The 22,791-nt window shown below is 34.6% G+C and overlaps 1 protein-coding gene across 10 annotated transcripts in view; it reads left to right on the top strand.

The window, feature by feature from the left end:
- The window catches only part of Rfx (regulatory transcription factor Rfx), a 342,716-nt gene that overhangs the window by 284,246 nt on the left and 35,679 nt on the right, over positions 1–22,791 (top strand). For 8 of the 10 annotated variants that reach the window (XM_081742843.1, XM_081742844.1, XM_081742841.1 and 5 more), the window contains 4 exons: positions 3,623–3,778; positions 12,041–12,142; positions 16,306–16,487; positions 22,202–22,415. In XM_081742843.1, coding sequence (XP_081598969.1) covers positions 3,623–3,778; positions 12,041–12,142; positions 16,306–16,487; positions 22,202–22,415 — 654 coding nt within the window. The remainder of the gene's footprint in view (positions 1–3,622; positions 3,779–12,040; positions 12,143–16,305; positions 16,488–22,201; positions 22,416–22,791) is intronic. The other 2 variants (XM_081742847.1, XM_081742849.1) reach the window with 2 other exon arrangements.

Below are 22,791 nucleotides of genomic sequence, written 5' to 3'. Positions count from 1 at the left end.
TATTTCAGTATTATTGTTGAGTTCCGCAATATTTCGAAAAATATGATTGCGCTGGTGTGCACCCTTACGAGTGGGAGAAACTTAGTGTTAATAAAGGACAAAGAGAGAAGAGGTCCTTACTCTCATTTTAGTACTAGGGTTAAAGGAAAGGTGATTGATGTTGGAGAGGAGTTAATAATAATAAAAGTGCTAACATTCACTTGAAGCATCCGAGTTAAAAGCCAATCGCAAATAGTTTCAGCGATAAATTCTCGCCACTGGTAGTGCGCCTTTTGTAAAAAATCTTCATTACTCGAAATACTTTTGGCAAAATCTTTTCCTAATAAGAATAATATTTGTGCTTTATAACCCGAGTTGTTTTCTTGTTACTAATATCTAGACGTGGAGCAAATAAACATCGATCCGTTCTTTTTTTCATCTGTACATTAAAAACACTAAATAGTTTCTCACCACTGTTGCCCTGAATGGTGTATATGTAACTGTCGCTACCCCTTGTAAACATCAACTACTGAAACTTCATGGTTGACGGTCATTTAGAAAAAATAATTCATGCGTCGAAGGATATCAGCCGTTGAGTAACTACTATTTATTCCATATTAAAACTTCATTTTTATTTTCAATTTATTCATTTATTCTAAGTCGACCAATTATTTTTCTGTGCACGAACACACTCATTAAGTACATTAGACCTACCTTTGTATCTCGGAGGTTTTCATTTTTAATATATCATTTCGATCGCAGCTATGATCTTGATCGAATCACGTCCATCTGTTTCACTGGATACCTGATCTCCTCACATCAATTTATAATTATTTTGACGTTATTCCCGTAAAATAAACGTGAGAACACAGTCTTCTGAAAACAACAAAGAATTTTTTTAACATTTTTTATAAGTATTTTCCCGACTTCAAAGAACGTGGTAGTCATTTTGTAATAGATGTTTGAATGTCCACACTTTATTCCTTCGTATTTTGATTTAAACTGATTAACAATATTTCACTAGAAATGTGTTCTTTATAACGGGTGAAAACACTTGTGTTTACGTAACCTTTGAAACAATTATATATATGTTTCTTTTCAAATGTTCGTTTCTACTCTGTCAATCAGTAAATGTACACACTCATTCTATACCTCTTATTCTATATTTTTAACTCTTGTATGGTTGTAAAATGACAAAAACTGTTACCTTGTGATGATGGTTGTTTTGACGGATTAATAGATGTGTGAACTCATAATTTTTTCACATTCATGAAAAATATTGAAAACTCAGTTTTTACTTATTCCAAGTGAACTAGTTCATCTTCCACAGACTTAAAGAAATTTTATGTAACTCAGATATACAAGCCATTTTTGGGGTAATTTTACGGTGCTGATTACAAAAATGGCTACGGAAAAGCGAGAAATTGGTTCTTGTTTTGAAGTTAGAGAGAGAAAAAAGAAAACACCTGGCACAATATAAATAGATGTATTTTTGCGATTTTCATGTCGAAAGTTCCATCATGTTCATAAATTCTACACATTTTTTATAGTTAGTATATTAGGACCTTCGTATTGTTTTCGTGCACAAAGTTTATGGCAAGGAAAGTGGAAAAATTTACGAGAATAGGGAAAAATGGATGTTTCTATACCTATGACGAAATCTTATCATTTTTGCAATTTAAATGCCGGAACTCCCATTATGTTCACAAATTCTATATATTTATCATAGTTACATATACTGTGCATTCGTACTGCTTTTATGCACAATTTATGCCACTTTATTTGAAGGGAAATTGGAGAAGTTGCGAAAATTGCCAGTTTGCGTCATAAGTTGAAAGATACTTCCCTTTGCCCTCTATTTTTGTAAAATTTTCTATTATTTTTGGGGCTTTCCCTTTTTCCATCTGTAAGTTCAAAACAAGAACCAATCTCACTTTTCCATTGTCATTTTTGTGTTCAGTATACTATAATTATCCAAAATGGCTTTTAATATGTCTTACAAAATCTCTGTTGAACAATGTTATTCGTTTATACACGAACACTAAGTCATTGCACATTACTTGTTCCCGAGAGATGTTAGTTCATTAAGTAGGGAGTCTGTGTACCTAGTCGCTTTGCTTTGTGTACCTGATTCTCGCCTAAAACAAAATAAAAGGTACAGAAGTTGACATGGCGTTCGCTAAATATAGATCTAAACTGAAAAACTCACTCTAAATGTTTTGGAATTGCTTTCTCCCAGTTGTAGGGATGTAAAAAGACAGATCCATTTTGTTCATGAGAAAAGTAAGACTCCCTCTTTTCACTCTGAGTTTCTACAGATTTCATCTCTGGTATTCTCTACATTTGATGAACAAATTTTAACTTCCCTACGGTTGTTGCTGCATCAAAATTAAGTTGACGTCTCCACTTGTAAGAAGAATGAGAGTAATGGGCCGAACAGCAGAGTTTGTATTTAGCAGATATATGCGCTAATACAGTTGTAACTTGTTCTTAGTTATTGTCACTTTTTCACTTTTCGTATTATATAGTTGTCCTTCGGATTTGCTATTTCTGATAATTGACTCAGAATATATAATTGAAAGAGAGAGTTGTCTTGCATACGTGTTCCAGATTAATAGAAACACAACGAGAAAATTTTATACATATAGTTAATGTTGTCAGTTATCTACATTTTTGTAAAACAGTACAAATTAATTTATTCTTTAGAAGAAAAATAGTACCAAATGTCCCACCATTTATTCTCAACTATCGCTGCTTCTTCTAAATAACTTACTGTGATGCATAAGGATGAGATCCATAGGTATTCTGAAGGGTTGATTAGGATAAGGGCTCATATAACAGATTTGAACTTTTGCAAGACATTTATTATTTTATTTTCGTGTCATGTATTGCAGATTATATTTTTTTCAATTTTGATTGTTTATTGTCCACTCATACTAATCTAAATTACTAATACAATCTGGACACGAAAACTAAAGAAGAAGAAAAACCTTTTTTGTAGAAGTAATTTTCTGCATGAGCTCTTCTCCAAATTTACCCTTAACACGTTGGAGAGGTTGTATATTAGTCACATATATATATGTACAAAATTATAGGTAGAAATCCAATAAAGAATAAAATTGTTCTGTTTGAGAGAGTATTGACCATAGAATACATGAACCTGAACTCAAATGGATATACTTTCTCCAGTTTTCGTCATCAGATTATGCAGGTGTTAGAAGACGAATATAATCATACGAAATCAGATTGTATACTTCATTTGTGATATATGTTATAGAAGTTAGATTCCATATTCATACCATGGAATCCTCGACTAAAGCGGAGCACGTCATATTTTCAGCACATATTACTGGAAATTGTGATTTTATTCTTTATTTATAGGATATTTTGTAAAATGTGTAAAACAAATGGACTGGTATCCATTTATGGATGTAATCACTATATCCTTGGTCCTATTGACTCGACTTTATTTGTTGAATATTCTTCAGAAGAAGTAGAGCCTTATATTACAGTTATTTACAATAGTGTGTTGTTTTATTCCTGACGAGAAGGCAGATAGAAGTATAAGAAACATTTGAGGGAAAACAAGGGAAGTTTGCTCAAATACCTTTTATAAGGGTTAATGAGGTGGATTTCTTGTCAGGTGACAGGCAGTATAACACAGGGCACAGCAGCCCTCCCTGCTCAGGGACAGCTGCTGACTCAGGGGAATGGAGCATACCTCATCCAGCAAGGAGTAGACACTGAAGGTCATCCTTTAATTAGTACAACAAGAGCATCTCCTCAGACTGTTAGTGCTGTAAGTATATCAGTCAAGAACTTTCCGTAGATTTTGCTCTTGTGTGATTTGGTTGTGTCGCTTCTTTGCATTACTTTCTCCCTTTTTTAAGTTGAAATATTAATTTCGTTTGTAAAAAGTTTTACTCTGACTGCTTCTTTTTATTTTCTAAGGAGAAACTACTTTCGATGTTGTTGTTACGTGTTCGTTTATTTATTTATTTCATATATTATTGTTTCTGGATAGATTATTTGTTTTTCATTGGTTCCGTTCTACTCGTCTCTGAATTTTTAATGTATTGCTTTTGTGACGGCTGAAAGTATCTTTCCATATAATTAACATAAACTCAGAAACAGCGGCGGATCCTAACACATCGTTTTCCTTCAGATAGCTTCCAACTACTTGAAAAATGGAAACTAGATGGGTCTAAAAATAAATACGAGTAGTTTGGAGGGTATTTTTAAATTAAACTTTGTGATAAATCTGCCTTAGTTCCAAGTTGATTTGTTGTTGCTGTCTCTTTTCTTCCGTGTTAGAATGTGCTTTATTTTGGAATTATGTTTAAATCTTACTTCTGAGTTCTGAGTTGTTGCATGTTACTGAAGTTCTTTCTTGTGTTTCCTTGATGAGTTTTTTTTAGAACATATTAATAATTGAAAAATAATAATGGCTTCTATTTAAAAAATCAAGACATAACCTATGATTTGGACTAGCAGGTATGATCACTTTTATTATTTTTAGTAATTGTATTACAGTTGATTGATCAATAAAACTAAATAAGTGATTTAATTTTACAGATTTTCAGTCATTTTTCTATGTATTTTCATGCATATGGTCTGTTCAAGAAGTACTCGACCTTATAAATATATTATCGCGGAAAAAAAGTGAAGCACGAACAATGTCCCCTTTGACGGGTAGTCTTTTTCTCGGAAACGTTTTTCGTAGACATTTTATTGTGTCATTAATTAAGAGAAGAATCCTAATACGAAGTTCAAAAGTGGATATTTTCTTACGGTACTTTGATGAAAACTTCTGAAAAGGACAATTTAAAGTACACTTAGATTTGTATGTGTGGGTCGCGAAATCCGCAGAAGGAGCAAGTTTGTAAATAATATGAACTAAATAAACACAAAATATGTATTTAAATTGAGGGAATTTCTTAGTAAACGTATACAGTACGATCTGCTTTAAATTAAATTACATTGGAATGAACTTACAAAAAAAAAAAAAAAAAAAAAAAAAATAATCATTTGAAAGTTGCAATGCATTAATATGAAGAAAAAATACACGTTGCCTCTTTGAACTTAAATTACAGTTATGCTGAATGATTTCTTTTTCTTTTTTTTTCTTCGTCTTCTTTAAGCTAATACTAATTATACTAATGTTAGTTGCTGGAAAAGATTATGACATGTACGTTTATCTTGAATTAAGTGAAAGTTGTAATGGAAGTTCGTAGGTACACTCATGTCCAAAATGATTGTCACATATCTATATATCTATAACTATCTTCTTGTAAGAATATAATTTGATAATGATTGTACAGGGTATTTTTAATACTGATAGTATGTGTATAATCGGGAAATGTATATTTGTGGTAAATTTTATAGAAAAAGAATTGTAAATACGAAAATTAGAATGAGTAAAACAAAATGTTGCTAAATGGACAAAAAAGTTTTATTTTCGTTTTATTGTTCTTATTTACTGCTCTTTGACATGAAATTTGCCACATACATGTCTTTGCCGATTACATACATACTAACATTATAAGAAATACTGGGCAAATTCGTTATCAAATTATATTCCTACAATAACATATTTATAGACATGCGACAATAATTTTGGACATGAGTGTACGTTCATCTTCGTACTTAATCCTGCATTTAAATGTAAAAATACGTAACATTATACTAATAGGACAAACTTCTCTCTGGTAATTTCTTACATTAAATTGAATTTATATATATATATATATACAAAACAATGTTCTAATAAACGTGGAGCGAAGAATTCATTGTTTCGGGTCGGAAATGTGACAAATTCCGGTGGATTTATCGTAAAATGTTATAATTTAAAAAGCAGTGAATATAGAATCACTGAAAAAAAGGACTGTACATATTATATACAGTAATTTCTCTATTTAAGGGACTAACTGGGGGAAAGTGTGTCTGATAAGTCGTGAATTGCATGTGTGTATTAGACATCCATGAAGAAAATACTTTTTTTTCCCTCTGAGTAACTGAAATACTCTTTTTACGCTTCAGGATGTTAATTTCATTCATGTATATTTTGCGATAATTGTTGAAACAATTAAGCGTCGGAAAATTCAAAGTTTCTGACTTAGGGGAAACTATAAAAAGGTTAAAAAGAAGTTAGATAAAGGTGCTTAGTTTACATCAAAGAACAGTTACATGCTTGGAATCAATAAGTCTTTCCCAGGTGAATGTTCCGAACTTTCTTTGTTATTTTGTACAAATATTATCCAGTCCTGTCAGTTGATGTTGAGGTCCTTTTCAGTTTATTACTTATTCTAGCAAAATATAGATGAAGTAAGACACCAGAAAACCTTGAAAAATTCTTAGTAATGTACTGTGAAAATTCATTCTGCATACAGTAATCTCTGTAAATAAGTGACTCTGAACAAATTAGCAGTTTCTTGAGTGCGTATTATTGTATTTATTGTTCATATTTTAAGTATATCTAAATTCTGGCCCTAGTTATGACCAATGTTTAAAATATGATATCTTACCTAAAATTGTGCCGTATAATGTAAATGTAAAATGTTTAGTAACAAAAAACTCCTTACAACTGCATATCAGAAGGAGAAGAAAGGCATCAGTTTTCAATTCCTTTTCCGTTGAATGTTATTTCTTAATAATCAAAAATCTAAACTGCGTGAAATGCTCATAATAAGCCAACACCTCCGGATCTGAAGAGATCTCTATGTATGGTCTCTTATATTTGCCATTAGTCAAATTCTGTCTGTTAAATCCGATTTACCATGCTTCAAGGTCCATTAAATTCAATGTTTACTGTATTCTTTAATCAATGACCCAATTTATGTCACCAATTGAAATTAAGTTTTCACTATTATATACATAATTACGTTCTCTCTACACTGAAAGAAAAGTGAATATTAAATTAGTAACTCTTCAAAGCTATTGAGTAATGAGGTATTGAGAAAAGACAGGGTGGCCACTCACCTGGAAAACCGGGAAAAGTCAGGGAATTTTTTAATTCTGGAAAAGTCAGGGAATTTTGATGAAAAACATGGAATTTTTACTCGAGAGAAAATTTACGTTCTGCTGTATTCCTAGCCATTTAGCCGGTTTATTTATATACAAAATAGCTCTGGTCGCTGGGGGCTTCGCCCCCAGATTTCTCCTTCCTTCCAGGTTTCGTTTATCTAGCTCTGCTGGTTTGGGCTGCGCATACTTTCTTCATATTCTTTTGTCATTCAGTGCTGCCCATGAATTCAGCTGGAGCGAAATCGGGACCATTTTGTAATTAACACACTTGTTTAGTTCGATGGCTGCTTGATTTCCAGAATTCGCTCGGGGCTGCGCCCCTGCATCCCGTTTTGGTGGTCACGTGATTAATATAAAGGCTGAACGATAGTTGAGTATTTCTGCCGGAAGAGTTCCGAATGTGTATCGAATTCCACAAAATGTGTGGAATTTTGGTTAATGCGTGTATTTCTATGTAGAATCAAAAACTGTGTGGATTCCACATGCATTTGTACTCAGTGGTGGCAGTACTTTTTGCGCCACACGATTAATTGGCCATGCTTTTTTACAGATATTTGACCTTTTGACCACCAATTTGAAGTAATGGCATTCCCCTCCCCTTAGTTTTTACACCCAGTTCCGCTACTGCATGTACTATTGTTCTAAAAAAAAAAAAAAATCAGCTTCAAACAAATTTTTTCAGATTTCTTAAAAGCACATTTTAATAGTGCTCCTTTACTTCAGTTCCGTTGTTTTGTTACACAATATTTCCCATCTATGTCGATCTGTTCCCCGGTTGCATAACCACCGCACGTCACTGCTGACACGACAAAACCTTTGGGACCCGGGCCTACCTAAGTTGTTAATGCCGGCTTTCTAGACCGAAGTCCGCTACTTCTTAATACAGGTAGCTCCATAATTGTCCTCTCCATTCATTTGTGACGTCAAAGAACGATAGCATAACCTTGTACTGCAATGTGACAGAGGTTGCTAATAAGCACACCTGGTGAAGGTATTGTATATTTGTTGTTAAATCCGGAGAAATATTTGATTGCAAATTAACGAATAATAAGTAGATAATGAGTAGAACAGTTTCTTGATTTGAATTTTGCAATTTTAAACCGATTTTATGTAAATTCTGTAATGGTGTTTTTCCAAGAAAATAAATTTAAGAATTATTGACTACTTATTTTTTATTCATATATTTGTTTAAAAAAGAAATGAAAATTTCAGTCAAGGGAGTTGAGGATTGTCGCAGGGTGCGGGCTCCACCTCCATTGGCCATTTCCTAGCTATGGGCCTGGATCAAAATACCATGTTTTCGAGTAATTCGTTTTCTTAACACATGGACTTCTTTGCCGTATAACTCACATAATTTGTGTTTAATAATGATTTACGGGTTTGCAGGGCCGGCGACAGGGGAGGGGGAATAGGGGACAAATGCCCGGGGGCCTGGAATCACAAAAGAATAATTAAAAGCAATAATTTTACTGGAATTTAGGGGTTCGTGTCCCTGAGTTGCCCAAGGTTCCTATATATACCAATTTTAGATCTCTCTAGAAATTTTCTGGAAAACCGGGAAAATTTCTGGAAAAGTCAGGGAATTTTGAAATTCCAAATGAGTGGCCATCCTAAAAGAACGTCAGATTCGTTAAAAGTTTTTCGTGAATCAATTCGCAAATAAATATGATTAGCGGATATATGCCTACTCGACTTTTCACCATTGATAATATGCCAATCGGATCTTTGAAAAAAAGATTAGAATTTTATTTGAGTAAGAAGAACACATGTGAGAAGATAAGAGAAAAATTGTAACTAATTGAACTAATTGAGAGTATTAAAGAGGGAGAGTCTACGTTCACAGAGGACCGTAGTGTTTGAAACTTTAGATCTAGGAAATGTACGTAAGTGAAGTCAGAGTACATTTTGTCATAATATAGGTACCTGTTTTCGTATACTATTGAAGTGTTAATATTGGCCTCGTAAGCAAGGACTATATTTCACCTTTAGCTCCTAAACGAAACATTTTTCTTAACCGATGTTGAGTAGAACTTTCTAGTTCCGTTTGGTGTAAAATTCATTTGCAAAACGGTTGGTTTGAAGTAGAAACACTTACAATCAGAGAAATAACAGACAGAAACACTAGATCGAAGGAGAGGAGGGAGCTAATGTATGAGAATAGAATAAACAAGTGTTGGCAGTTGACAAGTAAAGGATGAGTTAGTATTCATGTCCGAAGCGAAGAATGACATTAAAAGAAAAAAGGGAGAAAGAGGGCCAACAGAAATGAGGATTCGTGTAAAACACTATTACACACATTTTACATTAATTACAGTACGGCATCAACACCTTGCTAACTGACCAGTCGAAAATTAACGTTTAAAGTGTATACAGGGTGTTTCAAAACAACACCGACAACGTTTGGGAGGGGATTCCTGACACCAAGATAAGACAAAAAGTGTAGACCAAACTGGGTACACAAATGCTTCCTTTCGGAGTTATACGCTGCCGAAAACATAAAAAAAAAAAAAAAAAAAAATGAACTTGACCAGAGACCTTGTGTGTTGCATGCAACACAATTTTTAAATTTCTTCCTTTATTAAGAAAATTGTTGGAAAGGTTAGATTCCGTGGTATTGTGTTCAGTACAGTAAGCCTGCTATGTACTGAACATAATAGCACGGAATCTAACCTCTCCAACAATTTTCTTAATAAAGAAAGGAATTTAAAAATTGTATTGCATGCAATACGCAGGATCTCAGGAGGTTGAAGGTCCATAGCTCCAAAACTATGGGACCTACCGTAGTCGGATCAAGACTTCACTTAGGAACTAATATGGGCGCTATCCAAAAATACATGTTTCAGAATCCTGCGGTATTTCAGCAACAATTTTTATAGAGAGAGTTTGGCTACAGGCATATAATATGAAGTACTCATCAACTACCGCTCCTTGTTTTCCGTGTGGTTTACTGGGAAAAGATATCCCAGAGCATCCAGTTAGAAATGGCTATATTGAAACATCTAGATATAACTTTAGGAAGTAGTTCAGAAATCTATGTTAAATCTTTCGCCAAAAACTCGAAATCTTTGGTACAATCCGCGGCAAAAAACCTGCAACATGAGGATGTAAGTTTATTGTGAAACTACGCCTAACAGCACAGGCAATCAACATAACTTTTAAGTGGAACGAATCACGCCAGGATAAACCTCGGCCTCCTCCTGTGCACACTTATTTTGGAGCAAAAGACTTCGTTATTTCACAATAAACTTATATGCTCATGTTGCAGGTTTTTTGCCGCGGATTGTACAAAGAGAGAGACGAATTTCCTAACTATCTGTATAACCAATCAAAGTCATTCTTTCGCGAATCTGAATAATATATACATGCATTAAGCTGTCAGTTTTAAACTGAGTCAACATAACTGTTTAATGTAATGTGTATATGTAGATACGCAGTAGTGGATATTTTTCTGTGATAAAGGGTGTTATAAAAATGTGTCACAATGTTTTGGAAACAGATTCCTCAAATGAAAATAAGCAGAAAAAAAAGACCTGAATGCGCTCAAAAGTGGGTCATTTCGGAGTTATAAGGTGCCGAAAACGTGAAATAAATGAGCTTTAGAAGTTCGTAGCTCCACTACTATGGAACCTATCGTAGTCAGGTCAAGATATCACTGAAAAACTGGTATGTGAACTATCCAAATATCAATGTTTAAGAATGCTCCAGTATTTGTACACCAATTTTTAGAAGTAGGTGGAGAGTGATCAAGTACTTCCAAACAACCTCTCCATAAATGATTGTGCAAGTACCAGAGGTTCTGAAAGATAGATGTTTGGATAGTTCAGTTCCTCAGTTATATCTTGACCCGACTATGATAAGTCCCATAGTAGCGGAGCTATAAACTTTTAAAGTTCACTTGTTTCACGGTACCCTATAACTCCGAAACTATCCACTTTTGAGCACAGTTCCATATGAAACTCCCCCCTTCCTTATTTTCATGAGGAATCTATTCCCAAAACATTGAGACACATTTATGTAACACCCTGTATAAGAGAGTTAACAGTTCATTATTCATGATGTAGTATGGTTCATAAAGGCAGCAGATAATGTTAATATGCTTTTATAGTATACCAATATAGGTTCTCACTGCGATTTGGTCATTTTATTTTTAAACCAGTGTTGTGTTGAAATTTGTATTTAAAAGGGTATTATTGTTTATACTATATATTAATATTGTTAATAGTAATATTGTTAAAAATCATTTAGTATTAATACAGGTACGATCTGTTAAAAACAGAAACGCACACGAAATATGCTGTCGTTGAAAGGAATAAATAAAATCGATTACTGCAATGACTGCTCCATGAAAATAACCCTAGCTTGAAAAGATGCTTATATTAGCAATACTGACGAACCTGGCAACTATTTAAACAACAGAAATGTACGAACTTAATCTTTAAATTTAAAAAAATCAGCTTATCCCACATGCTGTTTTGTAACGGTCACAGAACATTAAATTGTAAGTTAGTTTTGAAACAGAATCTTACGTAAACATGATATTGTTTTACACCTTAAGTGTTGTTTTAAAGCGAGATGTCTACGTTTTGACTTTGTAACTAGCTTTTCTTTCTATATTATTACAACTTTTGTGTCATTTATTAACATTCGATACAATGTAGTGATATAGTTACGTTAAAATTGTCTATTATAATTGTGTTTTTACATGTGTTGATAATACACACTTTGGCCAAAGCACTAAATATATTTAAAATAATTGTGTAACAGTTTCAGCAGTTACAGTTATCAGCATGTCTGATGAATTTCAAACTTAGCTTTGGTCAGTGTTTTTTATTAATACATGTGGAATGTATCCAAAACTATAATTAACAATAAGACGCTAGGATGTATATAGAGACATACAAATATATATATTTAAGTGGCTAACCTTTGACTGTATGTGCATAGTAAGTATTGCTACTTTGATTTTGCATGTATTAACTTGTTTGAAAGGGTTTTTTTTCTCTGGTACTTGGCCTGATAGTCTGTCCTTTGTTACCAGGATGCTGGTGTTACCTATATGGTTCCTGGGAATACTAACACTTCCCTGGATGGTGATGGCCATCCCAATCTTTCACATGCCACTCGTGTCTCACCAGCCACCGTAAGTCTCTGATATAACACACTTCTCACTGCTTTAAGAATTTATTGGTCTTACGCTTGTATGCTTGAGCATTTTGCTTGCTAACAAAATAAAAACATACTGTACATATAGCTATTTTTTAAGAAGTTTTCTGTGCTATATTACTTTTGCAAGTAAATTTTAATTGATTCATATTTATACTTTACTACTAAGTAATATGTAGTAGTAATCATCGAAGATCTTGTCTAGACGAATGATTGTTGAGTTCCGTACTCCGCACGATTGGATTCAAAACTGAAGATTTGCTGTTGCAGTCTGTAGTATATGCATCGAAATCTGTAGAAATTATTTAAGTTGAATAGATTTGTCTGTATTCATTGTCTAAAGTAAGTATATGTTCTTGTATATGTGAGAGCTTTTATGATACTGGTAAAACTGAAACGCACCTTACAAGGGACATCACCAATTGTCCGGCTCCGCTTTCAATGATTTTTTTTTTTTTCTCCTGATAGAGGACATGTATGTATTATTTGTGATGATAGAAATTTTTGCCATGATGCATGTTTTCTATTTTTCTATAATTTTTAAGAGTTGTAATGTGGTTATTAGAGATTACTGTGATTACTCCCTTACTACCCTTTGTAAACGGAGTATGGTTAATGAAAGAACAACCATATAGATACATATATGGCCTAGGGGGAGATGTATGGTAGGTATGACCTTGACGGCAGTCATCTTGGAATTCGCCATTTTGAATTAAGGTCAAGTTTTTTTAAATGGGGATAGGCTAATATGATACATAATTTCGGGCTAGTATTTAATCAGGAAGACAATGGTGAAGTTAGTTTTAAGAGACACACATTTGGGGAAAAGTTACAGGCAACGTGCCTAAGTCACTTCCCTCCGCTTCTAACCCGCGTATTAATGATAATAAGTGTATATAAGCTTCGGTAATACATATTATGCCTAGAGGGAAGTGATACGATAAGGGTATCCTTGACGGCAGCCATCTTGAAATCCGCAATTTCGAATTAAAGTAAAGTTTGAAAAATAAAAACCATAGCATGTGACACCTCAACTTAATAGTAAATTTTCCCAAAAAGCCAATGGTATGCTTATTTTTGTTCTATAGTTAACCAGTATGAATTTAGACTGCTTCTAATGTGCACCAAACATCCATTATTCGATCTTTCAAATTGGTAGCACTCCTAATTTTCACCGCATGTTTTAAGATTCCAACTGACACTTTGCAATTATTGCCATGGCTCATGTTTTTTAAATTTATTACATTTTTTAAGAGTTTCGATTTGTCAGTTCGTGAATAGTGTTGGGATAAACATCCAGCAATCTTTCTGAATTTTGAAGACTTGCAGTGTAATTATTTACTTTAAATCAGTATACATGAGGAACCTATAGACCTATGTGGCGCAAAGAAATACAAATAAAATTATAACAAATTGGTGTTATACGAACACAAAATTATCAGGAAATGTAGCCTACATGTTGCGCAAACGACAAACAATAAAATATTTTTAATAGATACAACTTTAAAGGAATAGCAGCAATGATAGAAAATATCAGAGGCATAGTATGACTGTTCCCAACACGCTGTTTCTAGCATGAACATAATATGAAAACAGATAACTTGTTTATAAAGATACAGATAACTTGCTTGATATAAGATATATTATAAATCTTACAAACATGAACCATCGACAACAATCGCTAGAAAACGAATGACTTTTTTGTCTGACTAGCTAAAAAATTGCCATAGAAAATAAATAAATAAATAAATATACAATAAAGAAATAAATATAAAACAAAACAAAAGACCATTGATTTACACAACATCGACCATTGATCTACATATTTCGTTTTCCTTTTTGTAGTGAATTTTCATTTGATTTCTCGTTTCATCTGCTATCCATTACAAGATACGTCTTCGGTATTACCTGAATGCAAAGTTGGAGTTGTTTCGTTGTGCGATGATTCATGTCAGTAAACGAGTTTTTGAAGGGCAGGTATAGGACATAAATAATTACATGGCAAGTCTTGAAAATTTAGGAAGATTGCTGGATGCTTATCCCAAAACTATTCATGAACTGACAAATCGCAGCTCTTAAAAAAACGTAACAAATTTAGAAAACATAAACCATGGCAACAATTGCAAAGTGCCAGTTGGAATCTTAAAACATGCGGTGAAAATTAGGAGTGTTGCCAATTTGAAAGATCGAATAATGGGCGTTTGGTGCACATTAGAAGCAGTCCTAAATTCATACTGGTTAACTATAGATTAAAAATAAGCATACCATTGGCTTGTTGGAAAAAAATATTATTGAAATGAGGTACACATGGTTTGGTTCTCATTTTTCAAACTTTACTTTACTTCGAAATTGCGGATTTCAAGATGGCTGCCGTCAAGGATACCCTTATCGTATCACTTCCCTCTAGGCATAATATGTATTACCGAAGCTTTTATCCACTTATTATCATTAATACGCGGGATAGAAGCGGAGGTAAGGGACTTAGGCACATAGTAAGTATAAACAATTAATATGCCTGTAACTTTTCCCCAAATGAGCGTATCTTAAAACGAACTTCACCATTGTCTTCCTGATTAAATTATAGCAAGAAATTATGTATCATATTACCCTATTCCCATTTAAAAAAAAAAAAAAAAACTTGACTTTAATTCCAAATGGCGGATTTCAAGATGGCTGCCGTCAAGGTCATACCTACCATACATCTTCCCCCTAGGCTTTATATGTATCTATATGGTTGTTCTTTCATTAACCATACTCCGTTTACATAGGGTAGTAAGGGAGTAATCCTAGTAATCTCTAATAACCACATCACAACTCTTAAAAATTATAGAAAAATAGAAAACACGCACCATGGCAAAAATTTCTGTCATCACAAATAATGAATACATGTCCTCTATCAGAAAAAAAAAATCATTGAAATCGGAGCTGGACAATTGGCTGACGTCTCTTGTTAGTATGCGAATCAACAGTTCAATATTCAGTTCAGTATCGTAGCTCTGTTTTTAATTATCAGTGTATCAAATCTCTTTGGCTTGTTAAGTTAGTCTGGTAGTTTGAAAAAGGGCGTCTGCCGGGAAACAATAACAGCCGAAGAAAGAAACAAACAAGTGAACATGAATATACAATAATTGAACATCTTGCTGTTGTACTTGAAGTAATAAAGGAAACTTTGACGATTTAAAAAAAAAAAAAGTATAAAAGTATTAATGAAGTATAAGTTGTGTGGGTACCAAAATAGGCTGAGAAACTGCATAATATAGTAAGTATCTCACACTGATAAAATCTGTGAACACTTTCGTTTCTCTGCAGTATCAATCTGCTCACAGCTTTATTTAAAGATAGATGTATAGATGTATTTCATTTGAAGTTCTCAGCTTTAGTTGGTGCCTCTCAATTTCTAAAGTTAGATAACCATTACTAAAATATGAATTTAGGTTGGGGATTTCCCGAACCTTAATTGATTATAAAATTTGACAAAAGTTCCTACTTAAGAAGACTCGGTTACCGAAAATTCGTAAGCAGGATAAAAATAAAAAAAAAAAAAAAAAAAGGCTAGGCTTTCAGTCAACTCACTGTCCAAGCCACTGTGGCAGCGGAGAAAGAGAAAGCGCAAGACTTCTATTTAACTGATGACGAAACAATTTGCAGAGCTCTGCTGAACAGGATTTATACCCGCTATCAGAGCATAGTAGCAATGGTATAGCAACTAGACTGTGTAAAATGCTGTATGACAAAAATTTTCTGTCAGATTTTTGTTATAAATTAATGTTGGAGAGATTGTGTTAGCAGTTAAGCTTTTGAGTAGGTAACTGTTAAGTATCGATAATCTTAAAGTGAGGAAATTTTGTGAAAAAAAATAGATTTACAAATCATGATTTTCATCTTTATAATGTATTAAAGAGCAGTATAATGTATATTATTGTAGAGTAGGTTTATTATGTATAGGGATTAGAAGTTTGATACAATTACCTGTATATTAAACAATCCGGCAAAAATGATGGCTCAGCATATAATGCTTTTTAAAAGTTACAAAGGATTTATGTATGTAGTCCATTTTTAGTTAGATTACATGATTCTTAACATGAAAAAAATTGCATGCACCTGTTATACAGATATACTGATATAGTTTGATGTTCACAGGTTCAATGGTTACTAGAAAACTATGAAACAGCAGAAGGAGTGAGTTTGCCAAGGTCTACTCTGTACAGTCACTACCTGCGGCATTGTGCCGAACACAAGTTAGATCCCGTAAATGCAGCATCGTTTGGCAAGTTAATTAGATCAGTATTTCTTGGATTACGAACAAGAAGATTAGGTACAAGGTAAGTGATTTATGGTGTGGATGGATAGAAATATACTAACAGACGGATATTCGTGTTTGGAAAATACAAACATTCATTTCGGTTTCACTAGCTCTATATTCTTATACAAAGATTAGTCATAAATCGTGCAATATTTCCACAACCCAAACGCGCGTGAATACGCCATGAGCGACCGTCATACAAGGTCAAACTGATCCAAGAGGTAGTGTGACAAGCGGACTTTTTAACACGAAAACCGCCACTTCATCAGTATCTTCAGTAAGTTAGTAGAAATATGGCGATGAGTGCTCAACTACGTCTAATGCTGAACTACTACTGTATGAGTTCGAACTCGGGCATGACGCTGGGACAGCAACCTAAATCATTTGTCATGTGAAAGATGAAGGTGCAGTGAACCACAGCATAACAACTCATTGGTTCCAGAACTTTCACGCTGGTTGTTAAAATGTCGAAGATTAACAAGATGTGGCCGCCCCAGGCAAAACAAATTTTGAGGTCATACGGCACGCCAATGAGGAAAATCCATCCATCAACACACGACAGTTCCCAAATTAACTCGGCATGTTCCAATCCGCTTTAGTGCGTTACCTTCACGAACTCAGGAAAACCACCAAGAGCTATCTCATTGTGTCACCCCAGCTCAGGTCCAGAGAAGAGTGGATGTGTACCGACAGCTGCTACAAAGTTCATGTGGTGTGCGTTTCCTTTGGGAACGATTCAGGGTCACAAGAATACATTCCATCTCATCTGTTAACTCTCTATTCAATCCGGAAGTGTTAGAAATTGGCCATTTCCAGATTCAACATTGATCGCCATACTACAAGAACGGAAATAGCGATAAGCTGCTTTTTGGAATCGATTCAGTGTCTCAAGAAAAGATAATAGATTCACCTGCAACTCTACTAAATCCAGAAGTGGTAGAAATTTATTACTACTTCCGGTTTCAATATTGATCTCCATAAAACAAAAGTGTAGAAGGGGTAGCGTAAAGCGATTTTTTTAATCGATTTAATGTCCCAACAATAGTTTACATCTTCTCCGTCAACTCTCTAGACATTTCCGGTTTTAATGTTGATCGCCATAGAGTAAAAACGGTAGGAGATGAGTTCTTTTTATGAAATCGATTATGTGTCTCACCAGTAGTAATCCGGGAGCCCTCTATGTAAACTGGAAGTGGAAACCGTTTTCAGCAGTGTCAGCTTTAGCGGATAGGCACGGGCCTACCCAAAAATTTTGAAAAATATATAAACGCTAAAAGATACAATAAAGAGTAAATATGTTTTCCATTATTTATATTAATGGTAGATAATTGTTTAAAAAATAGCATCAACCACTATTCTAAAAGTAATTTCCTACTGTCATTAATCAATCAAGCGTGTACATGTATCCATAAGCCAAAATTTAAATCCTAAAGCCGCCTCTGGTTTTCAGATTCAATGTTGATCATCATAGAGTGAAACCTGTAAGAAATAGCGAGATGCAATTTTTTGCAATCAACTCAGCGTCCCAATAACATGTTCCCTCTTTTCTGTCAACCCTTTGTTTAAACAGGAAGTGGTAGAAATTGCCATTTTCGGTTTCAGCGTTGATCGACATATAGCAAAAACGGCAGTAGATGACGAGAACGTGTTTTTTAATCAGTTCTGCGTCACAAGAGTATCATTTCTACTCTTATCCGTCTGCTAGCATCGGAAGTAACCCTTCCCATTAGTCTAGTGGCTACCGCGTATGCCTTTGGTACATGTGGTTTCGGGTCCGAATCCTGTTGGGAGCGCACAAAAATTTAATTTCACAATCATTCACTTTCATTAATCATCTGTCTTTTTTTGGCGTAAAGAGCATAACCGTGGGACGTTGAACTAAAAAGAAATTCATTGCATAAAACTGGAAATGTTAGAAATTTACTATTACTTCCGGTTTCAATATTGATCTCCATAGAGCACAAATGATAAAAGAGAGGGCGAGAAACTGCCTTTGACATGGATTCAGCGTCCTAAGAATGAGTTTTGTTGACTGTATTTCTCTATTCAAACTGGAAATGGTGATTTCCAGTTTCAGCATTGATCGAAATAGTGAAAGAATGGAAATATATAGTGATAAGCAGTTTATCTATTGCTACCGAAAGTGATAGACTTCAACTACTGTTTCGGTTTTCATATTACTCTCCCTAGAGCAATAACAGTAAGGGATAGTGAGTAGTGGCCTTTTGATGTGGATTCAGCTTCCGAGGAACAGAATGTATCTTTAAATTTACTCCTCTATTACAACCAGAAGTTATAGATTACTTGAGCTATCTGAAGCCATAACGAACAAACTTCAAAGAGAAATCGTACGGGAAATTAGCCCGTAAGGAAAATGACTACTTGACACGGACTGCTGTCTCTAGGAACTGCACTTCATGTAACTGTTACGTCAATTTCTACACGTAGTTTGTAGTGGCACAAAGTTCGGTATTAAATACGCAAAACTCATATTATTTCATGCTTAAACTCAGAAATCGACGAAATTGTAGTTAGTGCACTCCGATTTCAGACAGCTTAAATTATAATAGTATCATTAAGTGTAATTTGTTTATATTATTTGTTTTCCTGTTTTACATGGATATGAAACAACAAAAGTAAATCATTTTTATATATAATATTATGTTTGGTAACAGTTCGTGTAAAGTTCCCAGTATTTCCATAAGGCTAAATTTCCTCCGCACGAAAATGTAGTTAGTGCATTTTACTTACTTCCAGTTTCAGTATTGCATTCACATAGTTTGGAAATCTGCCGTAGATTCACACTATGAAACGAAATTCACTTGTTGTAAACCATAATTCGGTGTATGGGGAAGTGAGTATAGTCTGCTTGAAAATATTTCGAAATCGACAGTTCGTTTTACGAGACTTTAGCAAAATACATATAACGACTGTGATGAAAATGAGTGACCACTCTCAGAGGAATGTTCACTAACGGCTCGCGTAATCGTTGGATTCTCACGTGTATAATGCATTGACGACACAGGCTGTTAATAAAAGTAATTAAGTATTATATCGTGATGATCACATTGTTCTGATATGTCGTGAAATGATGTGCCGCTAAGAATCATTTGATGTCTTACAGCGTATTAACATACTGTATCATGCATTTGACCTAGATTTGGACGTTTTAGTTTTACATAAGAAATGAACCTTCATGCAAAAATTAACAAACTGAGAAACGGTAGCCGTCCCCATTGATCTAGTGGTTAGCGCGTGTGCTTTTGGTGCACGTGGTCCCGAGTTCGATTTCTTGTTGGAGAGCATTAAAAATTTGGACGCATTATTGTGGTTTAGATTCTATCTTAAATTGCACATCCATGTCTAATGTAGTATCGGTAATGAAAAGATTCGCTAAACTTCAACAAATAAGGCAAGAAACGCTAGATCAATGTATATCTCAGGAAGATAAATGAATAAATGAGATCTTCATTTTAACGTTGTAAACTTATAATTTGTAGATCAAGGTATAACTTTTAGATAGAAGTGAGTAATGAAAGAATTAATGGAATGAGAAACGGAAAGGCCCCAAAAGAAAAACATAGAAACGATGTTGTTTACTCGAACCAGGACCTCTTGCACCAGCTAGCCTGTATCCCCCTGTATATGCATTTGAATCGGCTGATGTTTTATATTCTTCTGTTGTGATATGATGTGTTATACGTCTCATTTTCACTATGTACTTCCCGATATTCAGCGCATCACTTGAAAGATGAGCTCCACTATAATTCTTGTTTACTTAAGCAGCAATTACAGATAACGTGAATATACCGTAGTGACCTCAATATAGTACAACCTTGAATGCAGTATGACTCCAAAGTTCTTTTTATTATTATTATTTCAATGAAAGCAAAAATATTTAGCATAAAATATTACACAGACTAAAAATATCATATATTCACAAACTTAAAAGCTCTTTTAAAGGTCTAAATCCTATTTAGGATTGTACTAAATACGGAAAGTGTTTTCAGATTGATTTCAATATCTTGTGGAAGCGTAGTGAAAATACATTAATAGTAAATTTTAAGTGCTAGTGAAATCGAACTATAACATGACGCATTATCATCACAATGCATTTTACGTATGTCTGATCTTGATGAGTCACACAACTGCACGATACGGTCGGGGGAGAGTGATAAAGGTATGCCTGGTATAGATTTTTTTCTTTTTGTAGTGTAAAGGGCTATGAGTGACATTCCGAAAGTAAGTTTCGTAATTTTGTCACACGGAAGCTTTATTACAAACAGAAAAACATATACTATTATAACAAATTACAATCTTTTGGGTATTTTTCGACATAGTCACCACTGACATTGATACATTTGTCGTACTGTAAAATCAACTTCAAGGAAACACTCATGGAAAAATCGTTGCCCAGCGATTTCAAGAAGTCCTTCACAGCCTGTTGCACCTCTTCGTTGCTTCCGAAGTGATGTCCCGATAGTACTGACTTATTCACAGGGAAAAAAGTAGAAGTTTGATGGGGCAAGGTCGGGTCTGTGGGTTAGATGATTAAATCTTTTTCATCCCAGATGACAAGTGTATTCTGCAGTGTCCCTTGCTGCCTGGCTGTGTGAGGTCTTTCATTGTTGCCCAAGAACAAAATCCTTTCAAGAGTCGTGGACTTTAGTTTGGTTAATGTGTGGCAATAGCATGCGCTATCATGGTCCGCGTAGTGAAGAAATCAAGCAATTTGATATGTCGCGTCCTAAACTACTGTGAGCATAATCTTCCTTCCCTGCGGACTGCGACACTTTGAACTTTCACTGACGGACAGGCTGGGATGTTTCCATGTCATTGAGGCGACCTTGGTCTCTGAAGTCAAGTAAAGTGCACCCACCCAAGTTTCATTGGCAGTTATTATCTTGAACAGGAAGTCATTGCCCTCGCGCTCGTACCGCATCTGGTATTCGGGGCTTATTGCCTCATTTGTGCATTCTCGTGGTGACGTCTCTCGGCACCCATCTTGCCGACACCTTTCCATATTGCTACAAGTCGCGAATTATTTGGTGGACTTGAGCACGTCCCCACAATGTGGATGCGACATCAGACGCAGTTACGTGCCTATTGTCTAACACCATGTCATGTACCCTGTCGACGTTTGTTTCAGTCTGGGACATGGAGAGACGCCCAGATCAACCTTCATCTTCCACACACTGCCGTCCTTTATTGAGCATTACACATAGCGCCTAATCATTTGATGAGATATGAATTTGTCTGACGCTCTGTAGGGGTCATTAACTCTGAAACACTGTTTCCATGCGCCCATCCATAGCATATGACAGCACGCACTTCCATTTGTGACCCTGTTTCTAACAGGCATATTTCTGTCATACTGGATTCCACTAAACTGAGTTCGGGCAGGCCGGTTTGTTGCTTAGTCCACGCATGCGTTATAGCTCCTCTGCTCTCGCTCGTCCCACCATGACTTCAAGAAAGATTGTCTTTCATTATGTAATGTGTTTCTTTACTTCGTAATTAAGCTTCTGTCTGAGAAAAATGAGGAAACTTTATTTGGGAATGCCCCTCGTAGTGCGAATAAATTTTTACGAAACTCTTTTCATACTAAAAACATCGTGCTATATTTGGACTAATATTTTAATATTTCTTTTGTATGCATTAAATGTTGCTGTGGTGGAACGTATCTTACGTCTCTGCTAAAGTTATGTTAATATATGTATATTTTTATTACAGAGGAAATTCAAAATATCATTATTACGGTATACGAGTAAAGCCTAATTCTCCTTTGAATCAACTCTCGGATGACGGATCGTCCATTGCTGTGCGGCAACAGCAAACACCACAAAAGCGTTATAAACCTGTGTCAGGACAGAAGAATTTAGATAGTCAATTCGAACAAAATGCCAATAATTCTGCTTCCAGTAATTCCGATTCCACCTCACCTCAGGTAAGTACATTAGGTGAATAGTTTTCAAAAGTCATTCTTTATTATACTTCATAACCAGTGACTTATCAATTAAGTGTTTCCTAATTAGGAAACTTGGGGATTAAGCAAATAATACTAATACTAAACGTCTTGAAATGAAAACGTAGTGTAAAACAATTACTTTTTCAAGCTTTCACTTCCATATTAAATATTTAATTGAATTTGTCTTAAGTTAGGAGTTCATTTTTGACGAAATAGTAGGTTTTATATAATAGCCTCCAGAAGTTTTAAGTCGCTTCATATTATATGCTTTTTAAATTATAATTATAAATACTTCGTCAGTAATTTTGTAAATCGGGAATAGTTCACGAGTTTGATGGCGACATATCAATTATAT

This window comes from Thermobia domestica, chromosome 16, assembly GCF_964235325.1.
Source record: "Thermobia domestica chromosome 16, izTheDome1.hap1.1, whole genome shotgun sequence".
Classification (NCBI taxonomy): domain Eukaryota; kingdom Metazoa; phylum Arthropoda; class Insecta; order Zygentoma; family Lepismatidae; genus Thermobia; species Thermobia domestica.
This window is presented reverse-complemented; position numbering and strand designations above follow the sequence as displayed.